Here is an 18712-nt window from a genome sequence, read left to right as displayed (position 1 = left end):
CAGGTTATAAACTCCCCCCCCCCAACCACAACTATTTATTGGATAACGTAAACCCCCCCCCCTAGACACTCATTTCCCATCAATAATCACATACCAAAACCTTTCCACCCCCTTACTACTCAACTTTCAATGAAACATATCAGTCAATCCACCTTAAAACTATTTAACTATCCAATAAAAAGACAGATTTGATGGCCACGAGTGATTAGAAGTATTCTAATCTTAACCTTAGTAATTTCTTATCATATAAACAAGTGAGAGCCGTCATGCCACTTAGGGTGTGATATCTTCAACCCTCACACTTGTGTCAAGGGTAATACTCCATTATTCTAAAGGCAGACACAGCCTGAATTGTTTATATAGTCAAGGGAGACATCAACGTCACACTTCAATAAATCATGTTATCAATATATGTTTAACAGCCACTCACATCCATCTCGCGCAGACGGATTAGGATGCGATGGAATCAGTGGCGTCGCTAGGGGGCGCAGGGGCTCGAGCCCCCTGAAAAGTTTGAATAGCCCCCTGAAGCAAAAATTTTTTTTTAGTGGCTCCTTAATATCCCCTTGAGCTAAAAATAAATGTTTTTAATTGCCCTCTAAATAATTTCTTTTATAATTCTATTAAGTAATATATAGATTTAATTTTATTAAAAAATTAATAAGACTATCTTAATTTTTATTAAATGAACACTATTTTAATTATTAGATTAGATTATTACATATAAATTATACTATGTCAGCTTGCAATCAAATTCTATGTTAAAAATATAACAATATCACTCACTAACTATTAATTTAGCATTAACAGTTGAAACTTAATTGACTTTTATTATTTAAATTATTATATAACCCTAATTAAATAAATATAATCATTTATTAATTAAAAATTAATAATTTAATATTTTAGCCGAGCTCAAAATCACTAATCAACTATATTATTGATTTTTAAATTTAATTATCATTCTTCCTAAAATTATTTTCAAGGTCCAAATCCAAATAAGTATAAGAGATTTATTTATAAAAAGTAAGTAGACATATAGTTTATAATCCTCTATTATATATATTTTTTTATAAAATATTAGGTAAAATGCCACTTTTACAGACGTATTTGACAGTTATATAATATATTACAGTTAATATTTTAATAAATTTTACTAATAAATGCTTTTCATTGCTTACAAATATTTAACACCATCTATATATTTACAATATAATTAAAATTAAGCGTATTATTATTCATCCCACAATGGATGTAATAAATTAGATATCTTTTCTTCTCTTTTTTACGTGTTTTTAGGAAGCTATTTTTTTCTTCTTCGGAATATAGATTTGAGTTTTTTAATACGAATATATTTTTAATATTATTACAAACTACTATTATTTTAAGATATAATATACCAACTAGAGATGGTGCGACAATAATATATAAAATCTTAATTGCTTTCATGATATCACTCTGGTTCTTATTTTGTAGTTACAAAATATTTCATTTCTAATATGGCATTTTTGCCTTGTAAATAACTCAAGGCTTCAATATATTTGCATAATTTCTTCTAAAGGTTTTTAGTGTTTTTGTTTTATCAATTTATCTAACAGAATAAATTCTGATATGGGATACCATCGTGAGTGTCATGGCTAGGACTGCAAATTAACCAGCATCTTTTATTTATGTGGCTATGTAATTTAAGATTATTACTACAGCTGCTGATGATCGCATATTTTAGATAAGCAATAATGGTCAACTGTGTAGTCGTTTATATATCATTAAAAATGGAAGATAATCTTTTAGAAATTTAATATCATACAATAATTTTCTCGATTACTTATCTATCTTCCATCATGTCATCTAAGAGGAAGCTCTAACCACCATATAGTTTTATGATTTTTATATTCTCTTCTTCAAGAATTGTTGATTTGGTAAGGTCTATAAATTTTTTCTTATTATCCCATTCTATAAAACATTGTCTAAAATGGTAATAGAGAGTTATATTAGTTTCATGACCTTTTGTCAATGTTAGTTGCTAATATTATATTATATTATGTAGTTTTCAAAAACCATTATCAATTGAGGCATATATATGAATTAATTAACCTTTTTTATCATTTATAATTCTTTAGACGCAAAATTTTTTTATATCAACAATCGAGAATATTTTATACTGAATAGATTTTGTATTAAAAAATATTATTTTTAGAAATGTCTTGTATTATTTTAATGATTTATTTGCTAGTTTATTTTGCATGCAAAATATAATAAATGATATTCAGAATAATTATTTAGAGTTAGTAAATTTAAAAAAAGTATAATATTAATATAAAACCCGGCCAACATAAAAATTTTTAGTTGAGCCCCCTGAGATTGTAAAGGCTAGCGACCCCCCCTCCCTGGATGGAGACCCTAATTCCTTGGTCCTCGGTTTTTATATCTCATCATTTTCTTCTAACACAAATTTATTAACCCAAGCCAAATCAAAAAAAATTTAAAAAATTTCTCAACAATTTTATATTTAATCCAATAGCCATTTCCACAATCAGCCACTTTTCCCCTAAAACTGAAAAATTTATAAAGCCCTAATCCCCAAAATCAGTAATTTTACCGACGAAGCTGGGAAATTTCTTTTTATTCGACAAAATAATTAAATTAAATATTTCGACATAACTACGATATTTTTAGTTAATTATATTATAATATGTATTCTTTTAAACATATTTTTATCTTAATTTTATATAGCTTTTTAAATAATTTTATATAAATAAGAGATTGATTATAAATATAAAAAAATAATAATATGGAAAAAATCAACAACAAAAATGCAAATAAAATAAAAATTAAGAGCTTCTTCGGTAGTTCAGAATTAAAAACTCGGGTTAAATTATTCCATATTTTTTAAGAAAAAATTTAGAGTAACGTTTTGCGTTAACATTAATTAGTGATAAAAAACGCATCTCGTTACTTTTAAAAGTAACGAATGGCGTTTTTTTCCTCAAAAAAAGATAACGCCGTTAATAACAACGTTATCGACGTTATTTTAGTTTAAAATCAATGTACCATAAATTAGTGTTGTTAAACGGCTCGTTTGGAGCCGATTTTTAAAAACGGCTAATTCAATATATTGTCCAGAAAAATATTACGCAAGCTTGAAGATTTTGCTCATAGAAGGAACAAAGGTTTAGACATATATTATCAAAATCTCAAGGCTTAAGCAATATTTTTCTGGCTAAAATATTGAGTTAGTTGTTCTAAAAAATCGGCTCAAAACGAGCCGTTTAACAACACTACCATAAAATGGTACGTTAACCATTAATGAGTTAATAATAGTATGAAGTGCACAAATGTCTTCTAACATCGTAAGCGATGAATCCATCTAAGGATCCTCACTTTTTGGCGACAAAGGCATATAATTGTCTTTATCCAATTTCAAGCATTTCTATCCTTATTCCTTACCCTTGAAACTAAGCTTCCAAAAAATCGAATCCGAATGGTAAGATATTCGTAGATTCGAACTTTACCAATAATTCTCAAATACTTTTATGTTTATACACTAAATTTTGTGTTTCTTTCGTGAAATACAATTTAACTTTAATTATAATCTTTATCATATTTCATTTATACAATAAATAAATTATTACAAATTTAATTTCAACGCAATTTCCCTTGATGTAAATTAGTACTTATAATGTAATTTTTAAAAAAGTGCGTTAACGTAGCCCTCTTTTACGCTAACCCCGACCCTACCGAATTCGTGTCCATGATACCCACTTCGGCCCACACAGGTGAAGGCATGGGCAACTTGATTTATTCGCTTACGCAATTGGCTCATGGGCAGATAGTAGAACATTTGCGGTTCTCCCCCGATCTTTTGGAGTGTTCGGTCCTAGAGGTTATTTATTGTGCATATATTTTTTTAAAAGGATTACTAACTTTTGAATGTTTTTTTTAAAATGTATGTATCAAAATACATCAGTAATAGTCGTTGATTAGGGCTTGGTAAACATAAAAAAATTGGAATTAAAAAAAATTTATTTAGTTTTTGGTTTAACCATTTCCTTTTTGACAGAGTTCTAATCCATGCCATAAAAATTCTAAGTAAATTGATGTTTTTACTTCTAGTCTAGGCAGTCATATTAATCAAGTAATTTTAATTAGTCGAACAACCCCCCCCCTCCTCCCAAGTCAGATTTTGACTTATTTTCAAACTCATTTTTAATATATCTCACCATTCTCATGAGAAAGCTACAAGATAACAATTTTTCTTAAATATTCCAAAAAACGGCAAAAAGATCTCTTGCCATATATCTTTATTTTTCAATATACTTATTAACTGCGCTCCCTAACAAGTCTAACATTGAATTTTTAATATATAAAAATATATAAAAAAAATACGATAACTTTTCAATTCAATCCAATCACAATACCCCCCCCCCCTCCAATCAATCATTCTAATTATAGATTTATTTAAATCTTTCTCTAAAAAATTTTAAATTTTCGTGACTTATAATTTAAATAATATACCATATTAGGGATTCGCAAAAAACGAAATTAAAAATTATGTTAATTTTTTGGAACATAATATATATTTTTGGTTACATACGGTAAAGGTTAAAGAATTACTCGGTATGGGTACAACCCTAGACGTTATATTAGTTAACGGCTGTTTAAAAGAAGGCGACAATTTGGTGTTGGCCGGCTTTGATGGAGCAATTTGCACCCAGGTTAGGGGACTCCTGATGCCACAACCTCTAAAAGATTTGAGGGTCAAAGTAACGATGTTTCATTGTTTTCATTTTTTCTATTTATTAAGATATAACTGTCCAACAAAAAAAAATTCTGGGCTTAAATTTTTAGATATTATTTGATTGCTGAATTTAAAAATAAATATGTATTAATATTAGAGACCTTTAAAATAGCAATTATTTAACTCAAGCCCACCCGCAGCCCCAGATTTTTTTAGATTTAGGCCTTGCCCGCTGCGTCCAGTGGCATCTGAATTTTTAAGAAAGCTTTTAGGGAAGAAATCTCAAACTTAAAATATTAATTTTATTCATCTATTTTAATGTTATAGCATCAAATTTAAATATTCTGCAATAATTTCTGATTCTTATCTATTTTACTTCTATTTATTACAAATTATGATATGAAAATTAATAATATTTCCCATCGCCTGATTTCTTTTCTTAATTTTTAAAATTTATTTTATGATATTAGGTCAAACAAATAAAATAAATTTAGCCTTAATATATTTTTCGGGCCACGGACCAGTCCTATATTTTATTCAAAATGGGATTATGGATTTTAGGAAATAGTTGAATAGTTTACCTACCAATTTTAATTTTAATATTTTTAATAGCTTTTTATAGGCATACACATGTGCCTTTCTTCAAATTGACACATGATCATCATTATTTTCCTATGGGCGACATGGGATCTGGGCTTGGTCTGATGCGAGATGGTTAAAGTTATTATAGAGGTCGGCCCGACCCTAATACTTACCCAAGTGGCAAAATTATTTAGGCCAGACTGGACAACCTGCACAAAATATTTGACATGTTGGGTCGGTCAGGAATTATTTTACGGGTTAGGCAAAAAAAATTTTGAGTCGGGCTGCACAGACCTTTATGGCCGTCTTTACATATCAAAAACAATGTTTGTCACTTGTTTTAATGATTAGTTTTGTATAATTTTTTTTTAAATTCTTTAAATTACAAAAAGAATCAATATGAGAAGTATAAAGTCGTGAACGCGGCGATGGGGGTTAAAGTTATAGGTAAGGATCTGGAAAATGCTCTGCCCGGATTTCCTATCTTCTTAGCTCACAATCATGACGAAATCGAATTTCTTAAAGTAAAAAATTGATTCTTTTTCTTGCATAAAATGATTAAATTTTTGGGTTTAGTCTGTTAAATGTATATTCTTAGAATATAGATCAGCGCGGCCCTAAACCTCTCGCCCACATGACGGGCAAATTAATTCTCGGGCCAAGCCAGATAACTTGTTATTTTTACGAACCGGTCCAAAAATTATTATACGGGCTGGTCTGAAAAACTTCTTATCTAGAGCCCCATACATTCAGTTTTTCGTAAATTATTAAATCCAAGATAGTCATTTTTTATATTACCTATCATATTTATCGGTAAAGTTTTTTTAAACAATATTTATAAGGGGGCATTATATTACAAGATTGACTTCTTTACTAAAAAAATTACGTTTAAGTCAGGGCTCTCTAAACCTTCCTGAGCTAATGAACTAGACCCCCCTTGGTTACCTCCTGCGTTTCAATGAAGCGGAAAATTGTATATAATTTTTTCCTCACAATTAGATAGCATAATATAAATCGTTTCAATTTCATAAAAATTATAACATAATTAAGTATCGTTGATTTTATCAAATACAATATTTTTTTAAAATAGTAAATTGCCGAAAATAACGCAAACAAAAATGCTATATCCTCGTTGACTAGAATTTAGATTAAGCGTTATAACAACCCCATTTTTTAAATTTGTTTTTCCTATCCGAAATTATGATGCCCGAAATAATTTTGTTGAATGGAAGTTTTATAAATAGTGGTTTGCAATTAATTTGAATATTATTTATTTACTAGCTGATAACCCGTCAAGAATGACGGGGAATCAGAATTTTCTCCTTATGGATTAATAATAAATTTTACTTTCATTTGACGATGGATGAATCAGAATAATCAAATGAGAGGAATAGATTATTCGTATTCATTCTTTCAAGATTTTTATAAATTTTTAGAAAAAAGGTCAAATATATTATGGAAGATATGGAACAAAAAAAATATGATTTGTGAATTATGATATTTATCAATTCTTTTAAGAATTTTCCACATTCAGACTCAATGGTTTTTGCCCTCTCACTTTATATAATCATAGATTCGAATCAATTATGGGGGCAAACCTGAATCTCACAAACACTGCATGGTGGTATCCACCCCATTGCAATGGGCTATTTAGTAGATTATTAACAAAAATAATTTCCACGGGTCAAAACCTAGGGTCTTAACTTATTAAGTCTACGTATCATTTAGGATTTGGTGTTAAAGGAGAAGGTAAAATAGCTTTACATGCCATTTGTATTATATCCAGAATTTTCCTCCTAACATGGCTATTATCAAAGTAGACTTTAAAAATGCTTTCAATAACAAATTTCGTGAACATTTCATAAATTTTTTTATCCCAAATCTCCTGTTTATTCAAAATTCCGAGAGACATACTGTAACATCAAAGCTCCTTTATTTAGCCCACATGTCATATATTCTGACGAAAGGATCCAACCTTGGTATTCATAATCAAAATAAGGTAACTTTCTGATTCACACCTCATATAGGCTTATTTTTGATTTATCCAAAATCAAATTAAGGAGAATACTAATTCCTTGTCATTCTTGTGGGACATCAGCTAGGAAGCATATATATGCAAATATCATTAGATTGTAGGAATGGATCCTTCCTTAAGGGTTTTTTTATTAACAATGGAAGCCACAAAGCACACCTTGGTAAATTATTATCCACAGAGTTTTGAATAAGTTTGCATCTTTTCATAATATGGATCCATTCTTCAAGATGACCTTTATTATAAGAAAATATATTTTGATATAGGTACAGGGGTTAGGCCATATTTTAATTTTTTGCCTAAAAATTTTAAAGATATCCAGGTCGGGTTGTATATTTTACATAGCCATTATTATCTATAAAAATTTAAATAAATTTAATATATTTTAAAAAAATACAGACCAGGCCATCCAAAATTTTTTTTAAAACAAAATCCAGGGCAGGCTGTACAAATGGTACCTACATGTCTGATATATATTTATTACCTTTAATATGAAAAAAATAATACTAAGCTGGATTAGGAAATAAAATGTCTTTGCTAGGATTCGAACCTAAGTCCATCAGATGTGTAATCGAGGTTATTGCCGATTAGACCATAGACGCTTTTCAAAATTAACGATTTTTTAAATATATATTATAAATTGTGACACTGTGACTGTCACAAGGCTTTTATATATATTATAGATAGATAGTGGCGTATCCAGGATTTTCTTATGGGGGAGGGAAATTTTTTGGTCTTATGTTTTAGCTATTCTATTAAATTATTCATAATTTAATAATAATTATATATCTATTTTTAACTTTTATTTACTAATTTGTGCATATCGATATTACAAGCCTATTTTTTATTATTTTAAGTTAGGTATGCTATATTTAATAAAGTTTTTTTAAATGTAAAGTTGAAATAAAGTTTAATGTCATTTTATTTTAAAATTTGCTTTAAAAACTAGCCTCAGCTTAAATTCTCATACAATATAAGTAGAAAAATTTTTTTTTTATTGTGCACAGTGTATAAAATATTGACTAGAAAATAATTTAAAAAGCAAGTTTTTATAACTTTTATCAAATACAATATTATCAAAAAGTTTATTAAACACTATAACTATAATGTAATTTTTAATTTTCGTGTGGATGTTGCCAATTCATCTAGAATTTCGTTCGTCGTTGGAATTAAATGAATATTTAACATAGCTAATCCATTTACCCGAGATTCTGAAGTAGTACTTCGTAAAAATGTCTTCAGCCTTCTCAAGTTTGAAAATGTCCTTTCATTCGTGGGCAAACATGCAAGAATATAAAATAACTTCAGAATATCGGGAAATTGAGCCAACATGCTCAGGCATATTTAAATTTTGTATATCTTCTGTTCTAAAGAAAAATGAAAAATATAAAATTAGATATTTATTAATAATTAAAATATTATCAAAAATAAATTTTAACTCACTAACTAATAATTTTGAATTTCATAAAATAAATATATTTAATAATAAATTATATACCGTTTGATTTCAATATCTTTGTCTTTGACTAAAAATTTCTCCTTTTTTTACTAATATTTTTGAATAATGTTAATGTACTCACAAGGAAAGGAAATTTTAAAAAAAATTTATTTATAAAAAATAAGTTTTATGTTGGAAAATTGATATTCAAATATTTGTAAAATTTTGATTGGGTGGGGGGGGGGGAGGGGAGAGTAAAATTTTTATTAGCTTAATATGTTTATGAAAACAGTCAAATTTGCGATGGGGGGGAGGGGAATTCCCCCACCCATTGGTTACGCGCCTGGATAGATAGATAGAACCTTAAAATAAATTATATGTAAAATTGTATAGTGTAATATTAATATAAAATTGTGTAAGAATATCTATAATATATCAGTTAGTTCTAGTATTTATATGATGATGTAAGATGGTAATGGAAGATGAATGAATGTTTGATATGATAAGATTCTATGGTGATTTTTATTGGACGAATATTTTTTAAAAGAATATTAAAAATTTAAAAATATAAGAATACCTATTTAATAGTTTGAATTTTAAAGTAGCTACAAACTTTGAATCGTATCTTCTATTTGATTAATTTGCTAGATTAAGAAAAAAAAAATTTATTTTCGCAGATTAATAAAAAAAATCTTTGCTGGGATTCGAACCTAAGTCGATCATATTTGTAAGCGACGCTCTTGCCGATTGGGCCACAGACACTTACTTTTCAAATTTAACGATTTTTTAAATATATTTTTTAGAAATTTATTTTGCCCCTGTCGGCTAAATAGCCTAAAAAGTTTTAAAAAAATGAAAAATAACAATGTCACTAAAATAGGGTTGCCTAGTTTAAAAGCTGTTTAGCTATATGTTACTTTTTTCTGAATATATCTAAGAATTTTGATGGGGGATAGGGAGGGAGTTTCCTTTCTATTTAATGGGTTAATTAAGATATTAATGGATTTTGAGCTTATTCTTTAAAATTAAAGAATAATTTATTTTAAAAAATCTACATCTTATAGCAAGACATGAATGCTTTGATAGAAGATACCCTTCAATCAATAAAACTTTCTGAAATCGGGGTTTACGTGCAGGCTTCAACTATCGGGTCTCTGGAAGCCTTGTTAGAATTTTTAAAAATCTCCAAAATTCCGGTTTTTTTTAAAAAAAAAATAATTCAAAATTAATTTTAATAAGCCAAATTGAATCGAATTCAATATTTATGAGACGTATAAGAAATAAAGCCTTGTTAGAATTTTTAAAAATCTCCAAAATTCCGGTTTTTTAAAAAAAAATAATAATTCAAAATTAATTTTAATAAGCCAAATTGAATCGAATTCAATATTTATGAGACGTATAAGAAATAATTAGATTAATTCGGAAAAAAATAAAGGAATTAGTATATTTGATTTTCATAAATCATCATAAAATCTTGATAAATACTTTTTAACTTTAAAAAATATTATAAATAAATTTAATTATTTTATTCAAACTAGTAAACAAAAAAAGTAATTTTTAATTCACTTGTATATATTACCAAATTAACGATTCGATATAGCAGAATATAAATTTTAAAAAAAGAATTGTTATTTTACAATCTCACTAACTTAGGAAAAATTATATTTTAATTGTCCGAAACTTAATGATACTAATAAAATTTTAACAATAATATTTATCAAATTTTTTAAATATATTCTTTGGACATAGGAATTATAACATAGTTTATAACCTTTAAGGGGATTGTTAACAGCATATAGTATAAGATAATCCGAAATAATTAGATTTATATATTTTTTCAATCATTTCTTTCTTTTTTGATCGTTTTTAAAGTACGCGGGTATCAACATCGGTCCGGTTCACAAGAAAGACGTAATGAGAGCTGCCGCTATGTTGGACCACAACGTTCAGTTACATAAACCAACCTTATATCACTTTAATTATTTCTCATTTTTGAACAGGGAAAAAAAAGTTTTTTGTATAAAGGATTTATTTTTTGGTTTATCGTACAAGTCTCCAGATAATTGCTATGAGAAGTTTGTTTATATCAAATTGAGATGCTTCACGGAAATGTATTCCAGCTTATGTAGAGCACCTACGTTATGAATTTATCATTTTTGCCACGAACTTTTGTGTATTTTTTGCTTTAATTTATATGAAAAATCGGTTATAAAAGTTATTATACATTAGTAGTTATAAGGTTCTTGGCAAAATTGTACATTTAAAGACTTACTCTCTTTACGTGCTACGAGTGCATTTCCCCTCTAATCAGATTTTTCAAAAAATTACGTTCTCAATAAATGTTTTAAAATTGAAAGACCTTGAATCCAACCATTTCATATCCCAATAGGATACATACATATATAGAAAATTTAAAAATGTCTTAATCAATTATTCAGATACGCCGCCATCTTAGCGTTCGACATAAAGATTGATAAAGACGCGCAGGAGATGGCTGATTCATTACGGATCAAAATTTTCTCGGCCGATATTATTTATCACCTTTTCGACGAATTTACACGATTTCAAGTAAATGTCACTATACTTATATAATAACATTTTTGCTTAAAAAAATTCGTTAAAATGGAATGTTATCAGCTCAACGTTCAACATTTTAAACGCTCAAAGAAGATGAATTTTTGAACTTAATGGAAGATTTGCAATTACCGGACCGAAAGCCATTTGTAAAGTGTTGGCCCAGTATTTGGTCCCGGTACTGAATTATTGCCCTTAACTGATGGTTCATATTATATTGATGATGGTCATCAGGAGAAATTTTTTTATTAAAATAAACGTGGTAAATTAATAAAATTTAAAGATTTAAACAAAAACTTTAACTGCGATTACTATTAAATTTTAACGCCTCTATCTTTTCGATAATAAAAAAAATTTAGGCAGTGATATATTTTTAAAAAAAATCTTATACTAATAAATGATATTTTTGTATAAATATCAGAGTTGTTAAAAGATACTTTTTAAGTGGATCTGTATACAGATACATTTTTTATTATGCTCTTATAGGTTTGCATAAATCTAAATTAATATTATATTGTGAAAATTCATGAAATGAGCTAAAAAATTTATTGACGCGATATAACATTTATCAGAATATAACTAAAATAATGATTTTAATATAATATATGAAAATATATGATTAAATAATTATTAGATTTCAGTAATAAAATATTTTCAAAATTTTGATCATTTAGGCATCCTCGTTTATCTGTAAAGACATTTTTAGCAACACTAAATAGTCTTTCCACAGGGGCGCTTGAAGGAATTGTAGTGTTATATTTAATAAATAACAATTTTATATCAGGGGTATTCTTTAAAAATACTAAAATCTCTACATTCATTTTTGAAAAAATTATTTAAAATTTGTTGATTATCAAAATTTAAATCATTATTAGAAATTATATCTGCTGTAGGGTACTGAAAAAAATCTGAAATTAAATTATTTGTATTTTTTTGACAGGTTATTTGCTTGCAGTCAGTTAATGACTTTGATAATTCACCAGCTAATCTTTGTATCAATTGTTTTCTTTTATTAAGATTTTCTTCCATTTGCAACCATGCCTCAAGTTTAAAAAAAGGGTGGAGCATGGTTGCTATAATATTATCATCTTCAAATAAGGTCACAATAAACTTAGAATTATTAAATATTTTTAATTTATTATATTAATTTACCTATCCTCAAGCCCTTTAAGTAAGGCATCTAAGAGTGGTAAACAGAATCTCAGGTTCATTTCTTTAAAATTCTTTAATTTGATAATAAGTTGTGAAATAGTTGCACAGTAATAAGCTGTGTACATATACTTATCTCCCTGCAAAATATCAAGGGAATTACCTATTGGCTTTATTAGCTAATTTAAAATAATGCTATATATATAAATATTATTTATAACTTACTAAACAATATTCATGAATAAAATCACATTCATTAGGTAAAAACCTAGGTAGTTTTATTCCATTACATATCTTGTCCACTTTGTCAGATTTAGCTTTTATAATTTCTGACATTAATTGTAAGGCATTATAGGTGGAGTTCCATCTAGTTATATTAGGACATATAAAATAACGACCAATATATTCCTTAATAATCTCAGATGAAATAGGATACTTATTTTGCCTATTCCATATATTTTGGCATTTATGTAGTGTTGTGCTATATATCTAATGAAGAAAATATTACTTATTTAATTAAAATAAGTTTTACCCTCTGATATTGTTTACACTGCATGGCTCTATTGGCATCCACAGTGGCTATAAGATTCAATGTGTGACTGGCACAACATTGGTGATGAGGTAAACTAAATGATTCTGATAATTCAGAATCCTGTGCAGTATTATAAAGATTTGATATAGAAATTGGCACAACTGCTTCATCTTCCAGATCATCAATTGATTCACTTGTATTATTTTCAATTGGCTTGAAAACTCTTTAATAAATTAAGTAATCAATCATATATTATGTTATATATATTTATTTATAATAAAATAAACCTAAAACATTTTATAAAATTTTTGGCATTATCTGTAATGGTCTTTGAAATTTTATTTTGAATGCAATAATCCTTAGCTATATCTTGTAAATTTTTTGCTATTTTATCATATGTATGATTACCAGTCATTCTTTTACAAGCCAACGCTATATTTTTTCTTTCCAAACTTATTGGATTGTGAGCGGTTACTCCTATGTATGAACTAAAAATTAAAATTTCTTAAAATTGCTGAAATAATTTATTCTTAATTAATTATTATACAAATTTAAATGTTAGCTCTACCGGCGATAGGCACTCCAACAATCTGCTGTTGTGCATATTAATGATGGTTCTATAAGACTTTTAATTATTTCTTTCTTTTCATTTTCCCATCTTTGGGAAATTCTACAAAAACTGTCTGTCGGCAAATTATATTTTTGTGTGGAGCCAAAGTGTTGATCATTTTTTTAAAAGAAGGATTTTCAACAATTGAAAATGGCTGCATGCCATCTATAATAAAAGCAATAATTAAATCATCTAAAGTGCCTTGAGTTAAAAGGTCTTTTAGCAAAAATATTATTGGAGGATGAGCCTTGTCCAATATTTTCTTTGGTAGTTTTATTTTCCTTCCCCTATTTTTGTTAACAAGGTTGGATGTTTTCTCTTAAAATTTAAATTAGAATTTTAAATATATAATATCTATACCCTTATGTGCTTCACGATTTTGCACGTTGAAGTCATACTGACCGATATTTTTGTATTTTTACGTAAACACGGCAAACATTTTACCATCAGAGAATTGTTTTCTTTGTTTTGAGATATTATTTTAAAATATGCTCTATAAATTGGCCATGGTAACGCAATAGAACTTGTTGTTGCTTCCTCTTCTTCATCGATATAGATCTAAATAAATATATAAACTTAAAAATTTAGTTATAAGATAAAATTTACCATTTCCATATTGTAATATTAAAATTTGTATGGTTTATTGATAAACTCGGACATAATATTTAAATTAATGAATATTTATTTATATTTTTTATATATAAGTTTTATTATTTTATGTATATATAATTCTTTATTATAGTATTAATAAATATTAATATATAATATATATATATTTATTTATTTCATAAGCTTATATGAAATAAAATAAATTTTACAGTCAAATATTTTTATTTATAGTAAAAAAAGGGGTATATAAAATGTATCTTAAAAAGTATCTAAAAACCGATACAGATACCTCTAAAAAATATCTAGATACAGATACCTTTCTAAAAAATTTATCTAGATACAGATACTAAATTTTTATATCTAGATACTTTAACAACTCTGATAAATATAATTTTATTTTTTTCCTAAAAAAAAATATAAGAAAAATATCTTTTATTGGAAATTTCTGGTAAATTATTTTATCCTTCGCATCATGTTTTTTTTGTGTTAATATAAATTTTACCTTTTTAAAAATTATGTCTATATATCTAAATACTGTTTTTTTTATTGGCTGTTGGGATTTCACCTTTATCAAATTGATTTCGGTTGAATATTGGATATACGATTATAAAATGGGAATCATACATATCCGATTTAAATAAATATTTTAGCATATTATTTTTATCGGATAAAACGGATTATTAGTATTTTTTAAACATCGGTTTATCGACCCATGTTATTAAATTTCCAATCCGATATAATGGCTTTTATGTGAAATAAAATATATCAATATGTATAAAATTCTATTTACACGAAAGTACACATAATATATGCGTTAAATATAAAAAGTGTGTAATCGAATTTTGTATAAAAACTGAATAAATACCCCTGAAATGATGGGTTAATTAAAATTTGATAATAGTATATTTTAAATTACTTATATTATGGGATTCATCATAGAATAAGTCCATTAAAAATTATATTATTAACGATGAAAATCAAATTAATTATAAAAATCGAAAATTGACAGATGCCAATTTGATATTATCGGAACTGTCTCCAAAAAGTGGTAACATTGGTGCACATCTTAACTTAAAATTTCATTCAATATTATATATTATAATGATCATAAATTAAGTTATATTTTATCCGCTTTTTGATATATATAGAATGGGCCGATATTCTTAAAAATATGAATAATTAGACTGATTCCATATCGTGGCTTGTTACCATTCCAAGAATATAAAATATTTTTCCAAATTACAAAAAAACACAAAATATTTATTTACATCTTTCAATCTCAATCTATTAAAATAAATATTTAAATAATTCTAAAATCTAAAGGAAGAATATAGGCGATCGCAAAAGGATAAGCACAAGGACTCGGTCGTCTTTCCGTGCAAGCTCGTCATACTTCCTCAATTCATATTTAAAACTCGTGACCCAATCATAGTGGGCGTCAACGTGGTCGCCGGTGAGCTCAGAATCGGAACTCCCTTGTGCGTTCCTTCTAAAGAGGTTTTAAAAAATGAATCAATGGTATCGTGTTATAAAGAGGCTTAGGAGGTCCCCAAAATTTATAGGGAACGGAAACCATTTAAAAATTTTCAGCAACCGGTTAACATCAAAAGTGCAAGTGACATATTGTTTAAAATGACAGTGCGATTCATAGAGTGGTTTGCTGATTTTTTAAAATTTTTTTGATTATTGGAGAACCGCGTAAAATTTACCAGCGGAAGTAGAACGCATTTTCAAAATTTTAGGAAACCGAACCGAAAACTAGAACCCTTTTTAGTCTCGGTCCAAATTATAATTTTTATTTTTTTCAGGCCTTGTACATAGGTAATGTGTCGAGCATAGAATTCAATCACAAAAACATGGACGCCGCAAAAAAAGGGCAGGAAGTGTGCATCAAAATCGATAATCCTTCCGGCGAAACTCCCAAATTGTACGGACGCCATTTCGACCACGAGGACGCATTGATATCCAGGGCACGTGATTATAAATAACAACTTTTTATGATTTTAAATTTCCATTCCCACCACCTTGCGAGGCTTCTTGGGGAAAATCTCAATAAAGATCAATAAGACCAACACGAAAAAATATCATTGAATTTAAGAATAGAAAAATTATGTTTATAGAAAAATGTTTAAAAAATTAGATAATAAGAGAAGATAAAATTAAAATTGAATAAGAACCTAGATAAAATACAACATTGTGACACTATCAGGGAAGAGAGGAGGTGCTCAATTAAGAAAAATCCAGTTGATTCCCTAAAAAGGAGTAATTTCCTAATTTTAAGGTAAAAAAATACAAATCGAAATTTTCCGACCCAAGGAAAAATTAATGTAAAATTCTTTTGACCAATCTGAGTTAATTGATCTCGAGCAGGTGTCTGTCTGCAGGACTCTTATGAGTATTTAACCCTTTAATTTTTTATTCATTAATTTTTTTAGATAAATCGCAACTCAATCGATACGCTCAAAGAATATTATAGAGACGAAATGCAAAAAAGTGATTGGCAGTTAGTCGTAGAATTGAAAAAACTTTTACAAATTATATGAAAGACAGAAAGAACACATTCACAACAACAACAACAAAAAATAAACAAATTCTAATTTTAAAAAAAAATTATATTGTTACAAAAATATCATTATAAAACTGTTGAGTTATATTGTTTTAAATTTTTATTACCTTTCAAAAACAAATGATAAATAAAAAAAATGGGAAAAATTCTAATCAAATCATAAAACAACATTTCTCGTTTGATGGAGTGTTATCTTCTTTTTTTAAATTACAATAATGAGAAAATTGACTTGGACAATTTCAAAAAAAAATATTATCAAAAATTCAAATAGCTAAAAATACGTCAATCAATACAATATGCAAACCGATATTACCTTTTAATATAATTATACATTTAATATTTATTGAAAAAAAATCAAATATTCATTGGCGTGCACAGCGAGGGGGGGGGCAAATCCCTCCCAAAGCCAAAAAATGCAGATGCCGGATTATATTTTTCAAAAATATTATTGTTAATATTAATTTATATTTTTTAATATTTATTCCTATCTCATATATATATATTTAATTACATTTATTTATCACATTCATCTACTAAGTTATTTTATCAATTAATTTCGATTTCAAGTTTTCCTATTTACCTATTATTTTCAAATTTTAGTGGCGTAATATTTATCTAAATTTCTAGTCAATTAATAATTATCTCTGAAACTCCTTGTCCAACAGGGAGAAAGAAATTGCAAGCTTGTCCAACGAGATCGAGTCTCCACCATCAAGCAGTAACAGCTATTATGGAGTTAGAAGAGCCGATTATTAATGCTATTACTGAAATATCACAATGGCTTGAAAGAAATATTTCCTCAGAAGCAAGAAAATTATTGGATTCAATACTTATTCCAAATTTTTTTCTCATTAGAATGTATTATTTAATTATACAACTATTTTATGTAATACTTTTCAAAAACATAACATTGACTTGATTAAGAAGATGGGAATAGCGGAGAGCATTTTATTAGAACTCAAGGAAATTAGAGCTAATGTTGATGAAGAATTTCATATTTTATATGTTATTGTTGAGTCAAAAGCAGAGCTATACGTGTTTAATATTTGTCCCCCTCGTCTTGCAGCAAGCAAGCTCATCGTCAAAACATTAATATAGGATCAGTAGAAGAGTATTATAAAACAAATGTCCCCTCTCTCAACCTTTTTCATATGGTGATAGAAAAAAAATATAAATATTTGTTAGATTTTTATCATGAAGATGTTAAAATATCTTATGATGCCTTATTAGCTGAATAACTATGATTAAAAGATTAACTATGGTTGATACAGTCCCAAAAAATGCTATGGATGCTTTGCATTATTTCAAACACATTTTAGATTATTCTCCCAATGTATTAAAATGGATATATATATATTAGCAGCTCTTTAGTAAACTAATAAGAGAACATTCTCTTTATTAAGAAGAATAACAGTCTTGCAGAGGTACCATTTGCAGGACACGGCCCATATTCTTTTAAAAAAAATTTTCCGGCCCGGGTTTTTTTAAAAAAATTTTCAGGCCCGGCCCGAATTTTTTTAAAATAAATTATATTTATTTTTGATTTTTATTGCTAATGGCGATTTCAAATATTTGGTTTTAAAATATACAGCTCGGCCCGGATATTTTTTCTAAAAAAATTTTCAGGCCCAGCCCGGGTGTTTTTTTTAAAAAAAATTACGGGCCCGGTCCGGGTATATTTAAAAAAATTAAAACACGGTCCGGCTCTGGGGCCAGGCCTGCAAGTCTGTGAAAAACATACCTATGAAATACAACATCTGAAAGTAGATTGAATGATTTGGATCTTTTGAATATTCAAACGCATTTAACGCCAAGCAAGGATAGATAATTGAAAAATTAGCTTAAAACATACAAAATACAATTATTCCTAAGAAACTTTTTG

At 27.5% G+C, this 18712-nt stretch overlaps 1 protein-coding gene and 1 long non-coding RNA gene across 4 annotated transcripts in view; one reads left to right on the top strand and one right to left on the bottom strand.

Annotated features, from left to right (window-relative positions):
• LOC135922481 (eukaryotic translation initiation factor 5B-like) overlaps positions 1-16947 on the top strand; it is a 44020-nt gene extending 27073 nt beyond the window's left edge. Inside the window, exons 15-23 of one of the 3 annotated variants that reach the window (XM_065456847.1) lie at positions 3698-3883; positions 4602-4763; positions 5713-5844; positions 9855-9986; positions 10663-10739; positions 11229-11358; positions 15588-15761; positions 16073-16234; positions 16700-16946. In XM_065456847.1, coding sequence (XP_065312919.1) covers positions 3698-3883; positions 4602-4763; positions 5713-5844; positions 9855-9986; positions 10663-10739; positions 11229-11358; positions 15588-15761; positions 16073-16234; positions 16700-16807 — 1263 coding nt within the window. In that variant the 3' untranslated portion in view covers positions 16808-16946. Of the gene's footprint in view, positions 1-3697; positions 3884-4601; positions 4764-5712; positions 5845-9854; positions 9987-10662; positions 10740-11228; positions 11359-15587; positions 15762-16072; positions 16235-16699 lie in introns of all 3 variants that reach the window. The other 2 variants (XM_065456848.1, XM_065456849.1) reach the window with 2 other exon arrangements.
• LOC135922933 (uncharacterized) lies at positions 12976-13677 on the bottom strand. Its single transcript, XR_010571071.1, has 3 exons — positions 13614-13677; positions 13046-13268; positions 12976-13002 (listed from the first exon to the last, which is right to left on the bottom strand). It is a non-coding gene; the product is annotated as an uncharacterized LOC135922933 (long non-coding RNA).
• Positions 16948-18712: the final 1765 nt, after the last annotated feature.

Source organism: Gordionus sp. m RMFG-2023, chromosome 1 (assembly GCF_954871325.1).
Source record: "Gordionus sp. m RMFG-2023 chromosome 1, tfGorSpeb1-WG-v2, whole genome shotgun sequence".
Classification (NCBI taxonomy): Eukaryota; Metazoa; Nematomorpha; class Gordioida; order Chordodea; family Parachordodidae; genus Gordionus; species Gordionus sp. m RMFG-2023.
This window is presented reverse-complemented; position numbering and strand designations above follow the sequence as displayed.